Raw genomic sequence first — 14,777 nt, 5'->3', positions numbered from 1 at the left:
ATTGTTACGTTGACATTCAGACATCATGTACACCTACTGCAATCACACTGCTCCAATCCAAACAACTTTTGAGACTGAGTGAAGAATATTCATTACAAGATACCAGATCTATACACGCCTACGATCGGTGAGAACACGAACGATACATCCTGTTCCTGCTGCTTCGGTGAGCTGTTGTCGGGGAGAGACGATGGTCAGTCAATGTTCTGATTCTATGGTCCTGCTGCCACACTTACCTTTTCGTGCCATCCCAGTAGAACTGCGCTTGCTCCTAATTCCGGACTGGCAAGTCCTTTATAGAGATACTTCATCAAAATGTCTTGTTCTTCGACATTGAGAGATTTAACAATTTGAGCAACATCTGAAGATTTTGTAACGTTAAAGATTTCCAAAAGGGCCGAAAGTGTAGCATTTTTCGCTTCTATATTTGCATTTGCATCTCCGTAAGGTGGATCATTCAAGATGACTGCTAGCGCTCCACGTGGATCACCTTTACCGATCAATGAACGTACTTCTGTCGTTCTCTGTTGGGCTATCTGTTTTAGTTCTGAAGGTGATCGGGTATCTACATCGATCAATTCTTCTTCTAATAACACATCTTCATCGTATTTATCGACGTCTATCTTGCGAAAGCTGTCCATGTTGACTTATGAGGAGGGAAGGAGATTATGCTTGGTTCTCGTTGTTTAGGTGTGGATGTCGTGCCTGATCGTGTGTGCTGACTCCTCTCAAGATGATGATGGTGTTGATCCCCACTATCTGCTTTGGCTGGCCTGAGCGTGATTTTGGCTGTGCATTATGTGTGTGTTCACCACGCCTTACCAGCGAACATTGTTTCAGCGTGCACGTGATTCTTTCTCTCTCCCGGCCAGGTTCGGACTGAGTGTGGGCTGGCGCGCTTCATTTTGCTGACGATTGGATGAAATTCGATTGCAGTAGGCGCTGCGCTTGCACGCGTATTGTAACCCAAATCGGAAAGGGTGAGATGAAATGTTCACAATGTTGTGCGTGCGCCCTGGCTCAATCTTCTAGTGACAGTTTAGAAAGGCAGGCAAGGGCATTCATTTCTTCGTGTGTGCGTTTCTTAAAAGGCACGCACGTATTGATTAGCCAGCCAACCAGCCAAAGCGCCTTAATCAAAAAAAATAGAAGGAATCAATCAATCAAAAAACCTTCTCCACCATAGCCATCATCAATCCTACTTTACGACACATCACAACATAGACAAAGATGTCATTCCTTACAGGTGCTATCCGTACAGCCGCAGCTGGTACAAGCGTTAGAGCTTCGATGTTGGGTCGTTATTCTGCTCCCGTTGCATTGCGTCAAGGTAAGTGATAGGATTTGAGAGGGGGGAAGAGGGTTTCAATCGACGAAGACGACAGATGGGGAGGCTTATTCGACATTGGTGAAAGAGCGACAAGCTGACTCGTCCAATCTCATCCTTTCTTTCTACAGTCCGCGGATATGCTTCTCATCACGAAGATGAATCTTTTGAAGCATTCACATCTCGTTACACTTCATTTTTTGATGCAGTTGATGATTTGTTCGAATTACAACGTGGATTGAACAATTGTTTCTCATACGATTTGGTTCCTGCACCGGAAGTTGTTGAAGCCGCTTTGCGTGCAAGTCGTCGTGTGAATGATTATTCGACCGCCGTTCGTGTTTTCGAAGGTATTAAGGAAAAGGTCGAAAATCAAGGTCAATACGAAAAATACCTTGATGCATTGAAACCCATTAGAGAAGAACTTGGTGAGTGTACACATGGAGGGTATCACAAGCAGAATGACAATTGCTGACCTCCTTCCTTCATTTGCACAGGCATCAACCTCAAGGAAGAACTATACAGCGCCTAATATCGTCACATTGTTTGATTTATTATACGAAAATATTGATACAGTACAGTAATATACAAGGAGGTGTCCGAGGGAATGTGAAGAGAAAGTAGAGATTGAGGAGATAAATGGTGCGATGTACAGGGACGGAGGGGCTACTTGTTATCAGACCAACATATAGCAGTCAGGTATTGGATGCTTCCGAGAAAGGCAATAGGGACTGTATGATGCATGGAAAGCTGATTTCTTCGACTGTGGACGAGGAGGGGTTGTGTTTGTTTCATTGGCTTGTTCTTGCGAATGCGTTTGGTGTTCATTGAGATTCGTGAGGTTATTACTGAGGATTCTTTGGCTTTGAGAATCGGACTGGCTTGCCGGAAACCATGGCAAAGTATTCTGCTGCGCCCTTTTGATGAGGTGGATAACGTTTTGACAGGATATGTTCAACTACCGTTCCAATAATACCTTTATCAGGTGCATACAAAGTCGAACGTTCATGAGAGAATGTCTTGAAACCGTATTCTCCATGGTAATTGCCATACCCTGATGGTCCTGTGCCACCAAACGGTACTGTGAACTGTGAACTGCAACAATGTCTCACCAATGACAGCGCTTCCCGAACGAGTACGATCCAAGATCTTCTCTGCGTTCTTTGAGGAACTGCACTTGAACCAAATGTACGTATGTAATTGACAATAACCCCCCTCCGTACTCGTTCGGGAAGCGCTGTCATTGGTGAGACATTGTTGTAGTTCGCAGTTCGCAGTTCCGTTCGGAGGTACCGGACCAAGTGGTTATGGCAACTACCATGGTGAATACGGTTTCAAGACATTCTCTCATGAACGTTCGACTATGTATGCACATCTGCGGCCATAGAACCGTGAAAGTACCGCATCCCGTCCGATCTGCGAAGTCAAGCACGGTATCGCCTAGTCAGTACTGCGGTGGGGGACCACGCGGGAATCCTGGGTGCTGCAGTTCTATCTTTTTATGTTTTTCTTTTTTTGTTGTTTGCCTTCTGTTTCTCTTCGATCAGATCTTCTCTTCGTTTTCTAGCCACTTCGTACAAATTATTGTATTTTTCTGCTACTTCATCAGCTTTGGCTTGAAACATACGTCCTTCTTCATGCCAACCAAGAGCAAATTTCATACCAGATCTTAGCTCAAAGTACTTTTCCTTTGTTGCAAAACGAAATCGTTGAGCTTTGTTTGCTACTTGTTTGAATGGATAAATGATTTGATTCTTGGTGATCGCACGCTTTTGTTTATCAAAGTGTGCCATTTGCATGTTATGAGAAAATGCTGTGTTTTGGATTGTTTGGGGCATTGCAATAGATGCAACTTGCACAGGTACTGCTCGCCCCGGTTGCAGAAGCATGAAATAAGCAAATGCCGTGACAAAGAGGAAGTCTAAAAGAGTTGACATGATGCTTTATGGGAAGGAGACGGGATTGGTAAATGGGAATGGGAAGAATGAATATATGAAGATATCAGATACATGACTGGACACTTATTTAACAGTCTGAATATCTCATCAATATTCGGTTTTAAAAGCTTAATCATATGATCCCGGCTTTACTATAGGAAGCGGTGTCAGTTTGCGTATGAAATAATTTTGTCCCATGAGATCACAAGAATTGAGCCCTTGAGCGGACGGCTCAGCAAACAAGACGTTAATAAACATCTCATTTGTCTTTGCCGGACTCAGCTTTAATTTCACAAGACATTCCTTTGCCGTCGTCGTCATCATCAACATGGGAAGCGTAACTTATCACCGTGACCGTTGTCCGTTTTCCGCTTCGGCCTCGGCGTTAGAGTGATTATGATTGCATTCACATATGAAAAGTAGAATAGCGCGGTGAAGAAATGTGGCAAAAGAAGAGAAAAAAGGGAAAAACAGCCGCGTACACAAAGGCAGTTTACGCGCCGTCCCCGCACTCAAACAAATAACACACACTCTCAGTGCCTTCAAACTCGGAAACCGCTAAAGAAGGACAACCATCTCGCATACATTCAATCAATGTCAGCTTACTATATAGTCCACACACATGAAGAAATAAATAATAGCTCCCTTCACCCCTCCATCCATCATCTCATTCTCACATTTGCAAGATGTCATCTGCACCAGAAGCAGCTCAATTACCTTTCAACTCCCCAGAGGAGATTGCAAAGATTAATGAAACACTTCGTAAGAATTTCTTGACGGGCAAGACTCGCGATTTAAATTACCGCAAAAATCAATTAAAACAATTAACGTATCTTTTCATCGAAAATCGTCAAGCTATCAATGAAGCATGCAGAAAAGATTTGGGAAGACCGACTTTTGAAACAGAGTTTGGAGAAACACAAATTATGATCAATGATTGCGTTGAATCAATTGATCATTTAGACAAATGGGCTAAAACTGAAAATAAATGGGCAGGTTTACCTTGGGCAACACACAAGATCACCGTTAGAAAGGAACCCAAAGGTACAGTTCTCGTTTTGGGCGCATGGAATTATCCTCTCAATGTTCAAGTTGGTCCAGTCATTGCAGCGATTGCAGCAGGAAATACCTACGTTTTGAAACCTTCTGAGATTTCTGCTCATTCTGCTAAATTGCTTGCCGAACTTTGGCCAAAGTATATGGACCCAGACACAGGAAGAGTAGTAAATGGAGGTATTCCACAATCTACCGCATTGTTGGATCTTCGTTGGGAACACATCTTTTACACCGGTAATGGAAGAGTTGGAAGAATCGTTGCTGAAAAGGCAGCCAAACATCTTTGCCCGGTTTCATTGGAATTGGGTGGTAAATCACCCGTTTACGTTGATGAAGGCGCAAACTTGAACATTGCAGCTCATCGCATCGTTTGGGGTAAGACACTCAACAACGGTCAAACATGTATCGCTCCTGATTACATCTTATGCACAGCTACCATTCAAGATCAATTGATTGCAGAATTGAACAAAGTTTTGGAAGAATTCTTCCCCAAGAGCAAAGGAGGTGCTGGTAAATCTGACTCTTATGGTCGTATCGTTAACGAGAACCACTTCAAGAGAATCTCAGGTATGATCACTAATACCAAGGGTACGATTACTTATGGTGGACAAACGGATGAATCTCAAAAATTGATCGAGCCCACCGTTATCAAGATCACCAGCAAAGAAGATTCACTGATGTCTGATGAAATCTTTGGGCCTGTTTTGCCAATCTTACCGGTCCGCAATGTGGATGAGGCGATCAATTTCATCAACAGTAAAGATCAACCTTTGGCTCTGTACATCTTCTCTTCCTCAAAGAACGCAGAAAAAATCTTAGATCGTACTCGTTCGGGAAGCGCTGTCATTGGTGAGACATTGTTGCAGTTCGCTATATCCCAAATGCCGTTTGGTGGCACAGGCCCTAGTGGTTATGGTAACTACCATGGTGAATACGGTTTCAAGACATTCTCTCATGAACGTTCGACTTTGTATGCACCTGATAAAGGTATTATTGGAACGATTGTTGAACATATCATGTCAAAACGTTATCCACCTCATCAAAAAGGCGCAGCAGAATACTTTGCCAAGGTTTCCGGCAAGCCAGTCCGATTCTCAAAGCCAAAGAATCCTCATGCCAGCTCATCACCGGTAAGTTGAGTGGTATGATAAGTTTTTTATAATCGATATACTCAAACATATACCTTTTTTTCCACATCTTCTTCTCCTTTTCTTTCCCAAATATCAAACATATACCTTATCATCATACCCTACTCTTCCTCAACCATGCTACCGAAACAGGCTCGATCACCTTTACGATCAAGAATCGTTTGGCTACTCTTCGTCATTACTGCAATTTTGGGCGCAAGACGATCAGGATTCATTAACTTCTAATGTGCTTGCTTTCCTTTGCTCTGGCTTTATGCTCGAATTGCTATTCATTTTCTCAGACCTTCTCTCCTGTTTGTTGAATGTGTGAACAGTATTTTGGTGATGTACTTGAAGCCGAAACTTTGGCGGAAAAGAAAGTGATAGGCTTAAACCGAGTTTATAGTGGTGGGTAAGTGATGGGAAATGATGACATTCACAGAGAAGGTGAAGGTAAGATACATACAGTGACAAAGGGTCTATGATTTTAATGTATGCGTGCATAAATGCACGCAGGCTGTGTCTGATCAGACTAATGTTGCGCCAACGAGGAAACGTGACTCAGTTCGCATGCATGCGGCAAACTGAGCACGAGGTCAGGAATGTATATATGCTAACAGTGTTGAATAAAAACGCGCCACCCACGTGCCATAGTGCGGGTACCTTGCCGCACTCTGACATTCTGTAGAACATGTAAGAGTACAATGTGCTGATGCCAGCAATTCCCCTTTTACAACAATGAACTGATTCTATTTCCGACTGATCGTGTGCACCATCCTGAACCGATTAGTTCAGAATCACACTCCCATTCTGCAGCAGCATAACACTGCTGTATCATTCCATTCACATCAAACAGTAAGTAATGTATATGAGACCGCTTCCTTCCCCTCTGGCAAGACCCACCGCTCTAATGTAAAAGCAGATACTTACCCACCACTATAAACTCGGTTTAAGCCTATCACTTTCTTTTCCGCCAAAGTTTCGGCTTTAAGAACGAGAATTATTAGGAATTCACGCGGCTATAAAATACTTCAGATACTTGTGTGATGGTTATAAAGGTGGCCTGATGGTCATCACTATAATGATAATGCATGAACAGCTTTATTGATTGCAATCAACCTTTTGTGGGGGAAGGATGTAGAATAGAAGCATATTATCTGTCTTACGCGTACATTCTACGCATACCCGGTATTGACGCTGTTGGAATGCCCGGAAGAACGGCTGATGATTTCATTATTGGACCGGAACCGGGGATTTTTGCTTACCTGTTTATAAGCAGTGCGTGCTGTATTTAAGGGCAGAGCAGCTTGTGAAAAGAGAATTTAAAGTGCACACTCAGTAGTACCTTAAGTGCGTATGCATGAAGAAGGTGGTTGACATTATTACCGAGTGACCGAATTGATCAACACATATAGTCTGTTTCATAACCATCACCATCATCTTTCCAAACAAGGTGGCAAACTACTAAGAACACGAAATACGTCCTTAAAGCAGGAACATCCAATACCACCAAAAAGTGATATCGCAACTTATACCCATTTCTAGAATAGCTCACATGAGCACATAAACCATTCAATTCCCTGCAAGGAGAGGTGATCATGCCATTGTCAGATTTGGTGACAGGAGGGCCCGCTTGTGGGCCTTCAAACCCACTGCAAAGTTTGGGTAAGCGATTCGGACAAGATCGCAGTACGCAGATGGATCGATTCGATGGAGAAGGTGATGCAAATATGATGCCAACATTTAGAGGTCAACAACATATACGAGGACAAACGGATAATCCAGCTTTCTTTCAGAATGGCGGACCATCTTTTGATATGCAACCTTTACAAGGTGCTTTACCTTTAGCACAAGGTTCAAGATCATCAGCATACACGCAACATTCGCCACAAGTTGATTTGAATGGCGCATGGCAACATCATCCAGCTCAACAAAATCAACCAGTTTCAGCTTCGCAAAGAGAACACTTCGAACGAGGCTTCAGACATGGTACACCACCAGCTGCCAATGCTGATCCTCGTTGGGCAAGAGAGTATTCTCCATCCGCAATGAATGCAAACCCATCAAGCTCGCAAACGTCTCTTCAGCATCAACCTCAACACGTACATCAAAATCATCTACATCGACCAATGTCATATGGTCCCATGCCAATGTCTTATCAAGGATATGGCTCCGGCCAAATGGGCATGATGAATCGTCCAGGCTTTGCTTCTCAAGAAGTTCATCGTCCTATGTCAACAATGCAAAACGCACAACAGACTGGTCAAAGTCTCGCTTCAGATACTGACCAATGGAATACAGCTTTCAGCGCAATCGAGCAACATCAAGAACCAATGCCTTCAGCACAAATTTCAGAGATTCAAGAACAGGATGCCGAACAAGCACAAAGACCGATCGATCCGAATGATGCAGACGAGCTGGCAAAGACAGCCGGTAGACTTGTTTCAACTGTCGAACATGAGACCAACGACAAGTTCAAGCAAAGCAAGTTTCTCAACCTCATGCGAAAAGTTCGGGATAGACAAGCAGGTATACAAGGAACCGATATTGTTGAAACACCTGTCGATCAACAAAATGCCGCTCAAACACCTGTTCTGGATAAAGGCAAAGGCAGAGCATTCGATCCTTCCGCCAGTACAGCGCAAAGACCTACTAATCAGATGGAAGCAATGAACCAAAGGAGTCAAATGAATGCTCTCAACTCTACTCGCATTCTTGGACACGGTCCTGATGCTCTACAAGAAGAGCTTCAAGGACGACAAATGATGAACGACTTATGGGCAGAAGAAGATGCTCAAAAGGATGCAGAAGAACAAATGCGAATGAATAGGATGGCATTTGTAGGAGACGGAGGAGATGAAGCGCAAAGAAAGGCAGAAGATGATGCAGAATTCATGAAATACCAAGGCCTGCTTGGGGCACATCTTGGACCGGCTGCAGCAGGATTGAAGCAAGAAAGTAAATCATCCGCTGGAATGGAAGAAGATATGGACGAATTGGAGAATGCAGATTTCGTTGGACGACAATGGCAAGGCAACAAAGGTCGTGGAGTTCCAGGAATGCAAGCTGCCGAATGGGATGCTTTACAGAAAGATTGGGATACATGGCAAGCTACAAGTGCAGGATTGGAACAATCACGCGAAGTTCCAGTTTCAGCTGCAACAGCACCACAATATCAATTCCATGCTTATAATCCATACATAGGTGCAACGTCTAATCCTGCTCGTGAAGCCACAGCTGCAGCTTTGCCGGCAGACATGCAATCCGTCTTGGAACGAGAAGCTGCCGTTCAACAAGATCCAAACAATGCAAGCGCTTGGTTAGATTTGGGTGTTAAGCAACAAGAGAATGAAAGGGAAGGTTTGGCTATTGCTGCACTTCAAAGGGCTATCCAGATCGACCCAACTATTCGCGAGGCCTGGTTAGCCCTTGCTGTTAGCTATACAAATGAATCTGATCGTAATGCTGCTTTGGAAGCAGTGGAACGATGGGTTGACGCAACTCCCGAATATCGTGCAATCGTACGCGAATACCGCAAACAGTTTGACGAATCACAAAGCCCAATCAATAAGGCCTCTCAAACACAGACTGAACGTCATGAGGCATTGATCAAATTGTTGATCGCTTTGGCCAGACATAGTTCAACCCAAAACAATATTGATGCTGACATTCAAGTCGCCTTGGGTGTATTGTTCAACGCTTCAGAAGACTATGAAAAAGCTGTTGACTGTTTCACTGCTGCCTTGCAGGTACGACCTGATGATTGGTTGATGTACAACCGATTGGGAGCAACGTTGAGCAACTCAGGCAGAAGTGCAGAGGCTTTACGCTACTACCAACAAGCACTGGATTTGAAGCCTGGCTTTGTACGCTGTCATTTCAATATGAGTATCTCATGTTTGAATTTACAGATGTACCGTGAAGCTGCTTCACACATTTATACAGCTTTATGTTTACAATCGGAAAGTGTTGATTTGAGTGGAGATGCAATGATGCAAGAAACAGCAGCAAGAAATAGTACAGTTACCTCAAGTAGCCTTTTCGAAACCCTAAGGGTTTGTTGTGAATTACTCGATCGTCCAGATTTAGCTGATCTTGCTTCAAAACATGATTTGGACGCTTTTGATCCAAGCGAATTTTGGGGACCTGCCGCTGAAGGAAACAGTGTCATGGAACCAACCATGTAATTTTTCTCTGACTAATAGATTATTTTTCTTTTCAATCTGTCAATGCTTTTGTGAGTAGGTCTATCTGTCGGATCATACCTAACCGTTTCATGCGCTTGTTCATCAGCTCTTGCGTGTCCTTCTTACACATTCACTACCGCAAAAGATACTCATTTGCATACACAAAGCTGTACTTGTTTTTTTTTTGGCTGAAAGCGATGAATTTATTGAATATAATTCAGTCGAGACACCTTACCTTCTCTTTTGCAAGCCCATAAAGATGTTAACGATTCGAGCCCTTCTAATGGTGGCCCTGGCTGCTTCAACTTCGACGTTAAAGGGAATCGAATGCACAGATGACAAGGCTAAAGGAAATCTTCAATCCGTCAAGTCGCCTGAGAGTCCGGTTTATAGAACGTCCGGCTCTTACGAATACCATCAAATTAAAGCCTCAAGAAATCGTAATCTTCTCAGTAGAGCAAAAGTTGCACATGCACGTCAGATTGCGCAATCTTTAAAGAACCCAAAGCAGAAAATCACCAAAACATATAATATGAAACCCGTTGTGGATTATTTTGACGTTAAAACTACGAAGAATGATATCGCTCTATGGCTTTTAACTAAAAAGTGGGCTAAGCCAGGTCCAAAAACGCTTAAAAAGATGAGATTGGAGGAAGCAGCAGCTTCTGCTAGTGGTCAAAAATAATGCTGAAACTAGGCTTTCTTTTATTTCATAAGCGAATCATTATCATACTGTCGAGATACTTTTCTGCCAATGTGAATGAACATTAATCTTATCGTCTGTTTCAATGACATCGCATCCTTGCGTACGCCCCGTCTGAGGATGCTTAGCTTTACGTCTTTCACTCAAATGAAGTACGAGTCCGACAACTGCATACTTCCATGACTTGCGAAACACAAATTTCTTTCTTGTATATATGCTCAAAAAAAGCAAGTCTTGCTGCGTGTTATCTTCCCTTCATCCATCACCTATCTTTCAAAATGTTAAAGGCACACTTTCTCGTCTGTCTGCTTTTCTGTGCTTCGCTTCTTTTACCCTACGTACTCTGCGTAGGTGACAATAAACAAAGTGGGAAACGTAAATCTCACGCGGAAAGGATGGAAAGAACTGAAGGAACACAACGTTTTCATGAAGTCAAATTAGCAAGAGATCTTGATCTGCACAGTAAGACGAGACAAGCCTTAGCAACACAGATTGCCGAACATAGTCAAGATTCAAATCATGTATTCAATGTCAATCATGGGATCGAACCAGTAGCGGAATATTTTGACAAAAAGATTAAGAAACATCGTCAAAATTTAAAAGACTTAACATTTTTACATAAATTACCCGGTGCTCAAACGGTGAATGATTTGAAAAACAAGGCTAAATTGCCACACAATTACGAAGAATGATATCATTGTCAATGTTCGTCATCAACTCATATGCAACTTCGTTTCTGTATTTCTTTTTGTTCGTGACTTTTGAAATGTGACAAAATATTAGAACTAGAGGGCGCTATGTAAAGATATGATTTCGAATGGGACATTGTATAATTTTCCTTGCTTTACAGTCGGGGGAATAGCAGAGCATCTTTCCCAACGATCGGTGCGACAATAGAGAGTTGCGTAACGTTTGACAAAAATGATGGTTCTTCTTCGCTTGTCCTTTTCACCGTTTGGGATTGATGGTCGTGATCAAAGATGACTGTATCCGAAATAATTTGAATATTATCGCCTAACGAGTCTTTGTTGAGACAAGGGTAAACCTTGCTAATTTGCGAATTTCTGTCTCCCCACAAGAATAGAAGAGCTATACCTTTACTTCCTTTTGCCGTGATTGTATGCGCACGTCTTGTCTTGAAATAAGCTCTCAATTCACCTTGTCCGCCGCAAATCGGATTCCAAACTGCGTTTTGATTGCTATTGTCAATCCCGAATAAGCCTTCTACGCCTGGACAATCTCCCTGTAATAGACCGAATGGAAGACCGGGAGAGATAATACCTCCTAAATAGTCCTTGCCTTGACCTGCTTCATGAAGGTGAAGTAAAGAAATTCAATCGAGCTTACTGGGATCATTTGTAGTACTACAGCCAATATGGAAGTTGGCTGATTTAATGAAGAGAGAAGCTTTATCACCTTCTCCATAGCATCCACCGCTTGGTGCTGCATAAGTAGTTGTAGGTTTTGCAGAAGTTGTACTTGTTTTTGAAGTTGAAGGAGGGGTGGTAGCTTTTGATCTAGTGGTAGGTGTAGAAGGGGGTTTACTTGTTGGTTTTGAAGCTGGCATATATGTGCTGGCAATGTCAGCAGCCGAGCTTGCTTCTGTTGCCGCGATGGATAAATCAGTGTAAGCCTCATCAACATCATCATTGCTGTATATTCTCATCGGAGCAGCTTCAGATAATGCAGATGCAGCATCTCGGTAAATTTCATCACGGTCACCGGAAGAATTATCGTCACCAGACAATAATGCGGCAGCCGCTGCTGCTGCTCCGGCTAGACCACGCTCGGCTGCATCTTTGATTGCTTGAGCGATATCTTCAGCGTCTTCAAAGCCATCGATTAAATCTTTCGCCGAATCTACTGCCCTTTTTGCATTTTTGGATTTATCTTTACTCATATCTTTGTCCGATTTACGTGAACATGAAGACGTAGCTCTGGCAAGAAGTGAGCGAGAAGCCAATGCAGTAAATCGAGGTGGGGTCGTGATAGCAGGTGGCAGTGCAACAACAACATTGGTCTGTAAGCTTCGTGCCACATTGGCTGTATTTGAACAACCATCATTTGAAGTTGTGGAAGCTGTACAAGTTGCAATTTGTCCGTTCCCTACATACTCATTTGTAGTATAGGTATAAGCACCGCTTGTTGTCGTCTTTTCCGGTGCTCTTCCTGTGATGGTGGTACTGGCCTTTGGGGTTTTGCTATTTGTTGTTGCACCACCAGCCAAAACTTTACCATGTTCGCTTGAAGGGTGTTGGCTGTAATCCAGTGAAACAATGACGGGATGTAAACGTCCACTGTGAGGGATCGGAGAGGACGTATTAGTTGGACATATTTGCTTGACGTACATCATCTTTAAATCAACTTACTCGTTCAAATAGCGTTGCCCATCTCCGGCCTAAAATGATAAGAAAGAATAGTAGATTTGTCTGTGAGAAAGTAATTGAAATGTTACGGTAGAACCATACCTACATATAAATGTGACAATTGTGCCAAAAGTCGACCTTGCAATTGTTGTTGGCGATTAGAGGCGCAAGAGATAGAAGCGCCAAGACCACCCTCGAGAAAAGCAGCAGGAGGGGCTTCGTCACAAGTTGTAGGCCAATCTTGTGGAATTTCATATCTTGTATCACAACCATACTTCTTCAAGCAAGCTGCAGTGAAAGCAGCATTACAAGCATCACCTCTGCGTGCCGTGCTTCCATTAAGCTCTTTATCACCGCCGTCGTAGTTCCATTCGACTTGATTACCCGTCATCGCCTTCTTTGTATTACTGCAAATGTGGGGATCGTGGCTAATTTTTTGTTTTTCCGCAAGTACCGTGCGGTTGCACGAATCAATTTGGTATATAGAAGTACGTTCCTAGATTCCCTTTGAGGAAGTAAACGTTGCCAATATAATGGTACAGCGCATGGGCGTGCATGCTTAAATTGGTTTCATAGCAAGAAGAACAAAAGATGACATTCGTTTGACGGTGTGAATTAAATGTGATTGATCGCCTCTGTTTCAATTTGTTCAGGGTGCATTGTCAATGGGAAAAGCTAATTCTTTGTTTCCCGAACGCTAACGATTTCTTGGCGCATCTCTTAGTGCACTTTCTATGCACATATTGCATAAAACACCCCCACAAGGTCAAAACTTAAAACCTTTGTTCCATTCTTTTCGCATGACATTCTTTGTTTTAGCACCATCATGACTGACAAATTCTCTGAAGAGGTTTGGCTTCTGATAGCGCATCATATTGCTAATAACGACAATATACCACAAGAAGAGCAATGGCATTCACATCAAGGCAGGTCAAGTGACTTGAGATCGTTTTCATCAACATGTAAACGAATGAATCGAGTAGCGGGACCAATTCTATGGCGCAATATCAAATTGAATGCCAAGGATTTGTATGAAAATTTACCACTTTTTGAACTACTTTGTGACTATTTTGATCAGGAAAATGTGCGCTGTCATATTCAATCAATCACAATCGATGTGAGAAGGACAGATGATTATGAAATTATGGCTTTGTACGATGAACGTCGCGAATATTTTGAACAGCTCTGTGAAGATGCCGGACTTGCAACTTTGACAAATTTGAAGGATTTTGAAAGGCTGCTAGACAGATTCGGTCAAAAGCTTTCCCGATGTGGTTCTTTACAACATTTTGCTTGGCGTGGCATTTATAGACCAACAAGAGCTCTGTATGAATCGTTGAGCAAGTGTAACCGATTAGAATCTTTTTCCTTAGATATCGGTAGAGACGATCTGCCATCCGCACCGAACGAGGGCACGGAGGATGATGAAGATGATCCATTACATCTACTTGCGAAAAATGTCAAAAATGCATGTTTGGGATTTGGACTATGGAGCTTCGCTTGGTGTGCAAGACCAAATGGGGTAGCAGATGAAGAAGGGCGCTATCTTGATGTTCGGCGTGAAGGTTCAATTGCTCGAATAAGCGGTCTTGATGCTTGGCTTTCAGGGGAGAATGTATTGGAAAATCTTCAATTGGCTGCACCTATACTCTTTTACCAGCCATGGTTAATCCCTTTGTGGGCAAAATGTGAGTACAAATTTAAATCAGGTATCTTTTACAACAAAATCTGATCATCTCTTCCTTATCTTTACCCTGACCCAGTATCCAGGCTAAGCCTTTGTGAAAACGAAGACAACGATTTCGGTGAGCGTTTAGTGGATATCGATCGACCCTACGCTACAGCAGCCCTCTCTTTTCATGCCCTATGTAAGGCGGCTAAACCGAAAGATAGCAATGAGTTATTTGACCTTATTCATAGTCATGAAACTTCAATCCCTTGGCGATCTTGGTTTTCTACAACTGGCGACGAAGCCTTCAAGACTGTATGTTCATCTATATTTTCACAATGAAGCATATGTCATACTTACAGGGCCTTATAGTGAGAGGCCAAAGGCCAGGGCGAATTGATATAC

The 14,777-nt window shown here is 42.8% G+C and overlaps 10 protein-coding genes across 10 annotated transcripts; 6 read left to right on the top strand and 4 right to left on the bottom strand.

The window, feature by feature from the left end:
• Positions 1-8: 8 nt before the first annotated feature.
• Positions 9-1,030, bottom strand: FA14DRAFT_172145 (actin-related protein ARPC5). The gene is made up of 2 exons (XM_025500382.1): positions 237-1,030; positions 9-171 (listed from the first exon to the last, which is right to left on the bottom strand). The coding sequence occupies exons 1-2, from the start codon at positions 639-641 to the stop codon at positions 109-111; spliced, it is 468 nt and encodes a 155-aa protein (XP_025355828.1). The 5' UTR covers positions 642-1,030; the 3' UTR covers positions 9-108.
• A 200-nt stretch (positions 1,031-1,230) lies between these two features.
• Positions 1,231-1,859, top strand: FA14DRAFT_122612 (COX5A-domain-containing protein; the record flags this gene model as incomplete). The annotated part of the gene is made up of 3 exons (XM_025496523.1): positions 1,231-1,330; positions 1,459-1,755; positions 1,825-1,859. The coding sequence occupies 3 exons, from the start codon at positions 1,231-1,233 to the stop codon at positions 1,857-1,859; spliced, it is 432 nt and encodes a 143-aa protein (XP_025355827.1).
• Positions 1,860-2,016: 157 nt separating this feature from the next.
• FA14DRAFT_43070 (uncharacterized protein) lies at positions 2,017-2,699 on the bottom strand. The gene has a single exon (XM_025502331.1). The coding sequence runs from the start codon at positions 2,569-2,571 to the stop codon at positions 2,173-2,175; it is 399 nt and encodes a 132-aa protein (XP_025355826.1). The 5' UTR covers positions 2,572-2,699; the 3' UTR covers positions 2,017-2,172.
• Positions 2,700-2,812: 113 nt separating this feature from the next.
• FA14DRAFT_160631 (uncharacterized protein) lies at positions 2,813-3,557 on the bottom strand. The gene has a single exon (XM_025498762.1). It carries the CDS (start codon positions 3,262-3,264, stop codon positions 2,827-2,829), a length of 438 nt encoding a protein of 145 aa, XP_025355825.1. The 5' UTR covers positions 3,265-3,557; the 3' UTR covers positions 2,813-2,826.
• A 186-nt stretch (positions 3,558-3,743) lies between these two features.
• Positions 3,744-5,974, top strand: FA14DRAFT_172142 (aldehyde dehydrogenase; the record flags this gene model as incomplete). The annotated part of the gene is made up of 4 exons (XM_025500381.1): positions 3,744-5,450; positions 5,783-5,859; positions 5,890-5,900; positions 5,964-5,974. Exons 1-4 carry the CDS (start codon positions 3,951-3,953, stop codon positions 5,972-5,974), a joined length of 1,599 nt encoding a protein of 532 aa, XP_025355824.1. The 5' UTR covers positions 3,744-3,950.
• An 807-nt stretch (positions 5,975-6,781) lies between these two features.
• FA14DRAFT_160629 (uncharacterized protein) lies at positions 6,782-9,834 on the top strand. The gene has a single exon (XM_025498761.1). The coding sequence runs from the start codon at positions 7,046-7,048 to the stop codon at positions 9,632-9,634; it is 2,589 nt and encodes an 862-aa protein (XP_025355823.1). The 5' UTR covers positions 6,782-7,045; the 3' UTR covers positions 9,635-9,834.
• FA14DRAFT_184655 (uncharacterized protein) lies at positions 9,765-10,353 on the top strand (the record flags this gene model as incomplete). Its single annotated transcript, XM_025501402.1, has 1 exon — positions 9,765-10,353. A coding segment is annotated over one exon (555 nt), but the record flags the coding sequence as incomplete, so codon positions are not given.
• Positions 10,354-10,615: 262 nt separating this feature from the next.
• On the top strand, positions 10,616-11,029 carry FA14DRAFT_178888 (uncharacterized protein; the record flags this gene model as incomplete). The annotated part of the gene is made up of 1 exon (XM_025500883.1): positions 10,616-11,029. One exon carries the CDS (start codon positions 10,616-10,618, stop codon positions 11,027-11,029), a length of 414 nt encoding a protein of 137 aa, XP_025355821.1.
• Positions 11,030-11,181: 152 nt separating this feature from the next.
• Positions 11,182-13,094, bottom strand: FA14DRAFT_178887 (uncharacterized protein; the record flags this gene model as incomplete). The annotated part of the gene is made up of 4 exons (XM_025500882.1): positions 11,182-11,645; positions 11,685-12,634; positions 12,707-12,735; positions 12,810-13,094. 4 exons carry the CDS (start codon positions 13,092-13,094, stop codon positions 11,182-11,184), a joined length of 1,728 nt encoding a protein of 575 aa, XP_025355820.1.
• Positions 13,095-13,529: 435 nt separating this feature from the next.
• On the top strand, positions 13,530-14,714 carry FA14DRAFT_178886 (uncharacterized protein; the record flags this gene model as incomplete). The annotated part of the gene is made up of 2 exons (XM_025500881.1): positions 13,530-14,391; positions 14,467-14,714. 2 exons carry the CDS (start codon positions 13,530-13,532, stop codon positions 14,712-14,714), a joined length of 1,110 nt encoding a protein of 369 aa, XP_025355819.1.
• Between the last annotated feature and the right edge of the window lie 63 nt (positions 14,715-14,777).

Source organism: Meira miltonrushii (genome assembly GCF_003144205.1).
Source record: "Meira miltonrushii strain MCA 3882 unplaced genomic scaffold FA14scaffold_2, whole genome shotgun sequence".
Taxonomy (NCBI): domain Eukaryota; kingdom Fungi; phylum Basidiomycota; class Exobasidiomycetes; order Exobasidiales; family Brachybasidiaceae; genus Meira; species Meira miltonrushii.
The sequence above is the reverse complement of the archived record's forward strand: the minus strand, read 5'-3'. Positions and strand labels throughout refer to the sequence as shown.

Coding starts and splice junctions, on each gene's coding strand:
- FA14DRAFT_172145 (XM_025500382.1), bottom strand. CDS start 641: ATGGACAGCTTTCGCAAGATAGACGTCGATAAATACGATGAAGATGTG. Junction 172..236: donor TACTGGGATGGCACGAAAAG/GTAAGTGTGGCA, acceptor CCCCGACAACAG/CTCACCGAAGCAGCAGGAAC.
- FA14DRAFT_43070 (XM_025502331.1), bottom strand. CDS start 2,571: ATGACAGCGCTTCCCGAACGAGTACGGAGGGGGGTTATTGTCAATTAC.
- FA14DRAFT_160631 (XM_025498762.1), bottom strand. CDS start 3,264: ATGTCAACTCTTTTAGACTTCCTCTTTGTCACGGCATTTGCTTATTTC.
- FA14DRAFT_160629 (XM_025498761.1), top strand. CDS start 7,046: ATGCCATTGTCAGATTTGGTGACAGGAGGGCCCGCTTGTGGGCCTTCA.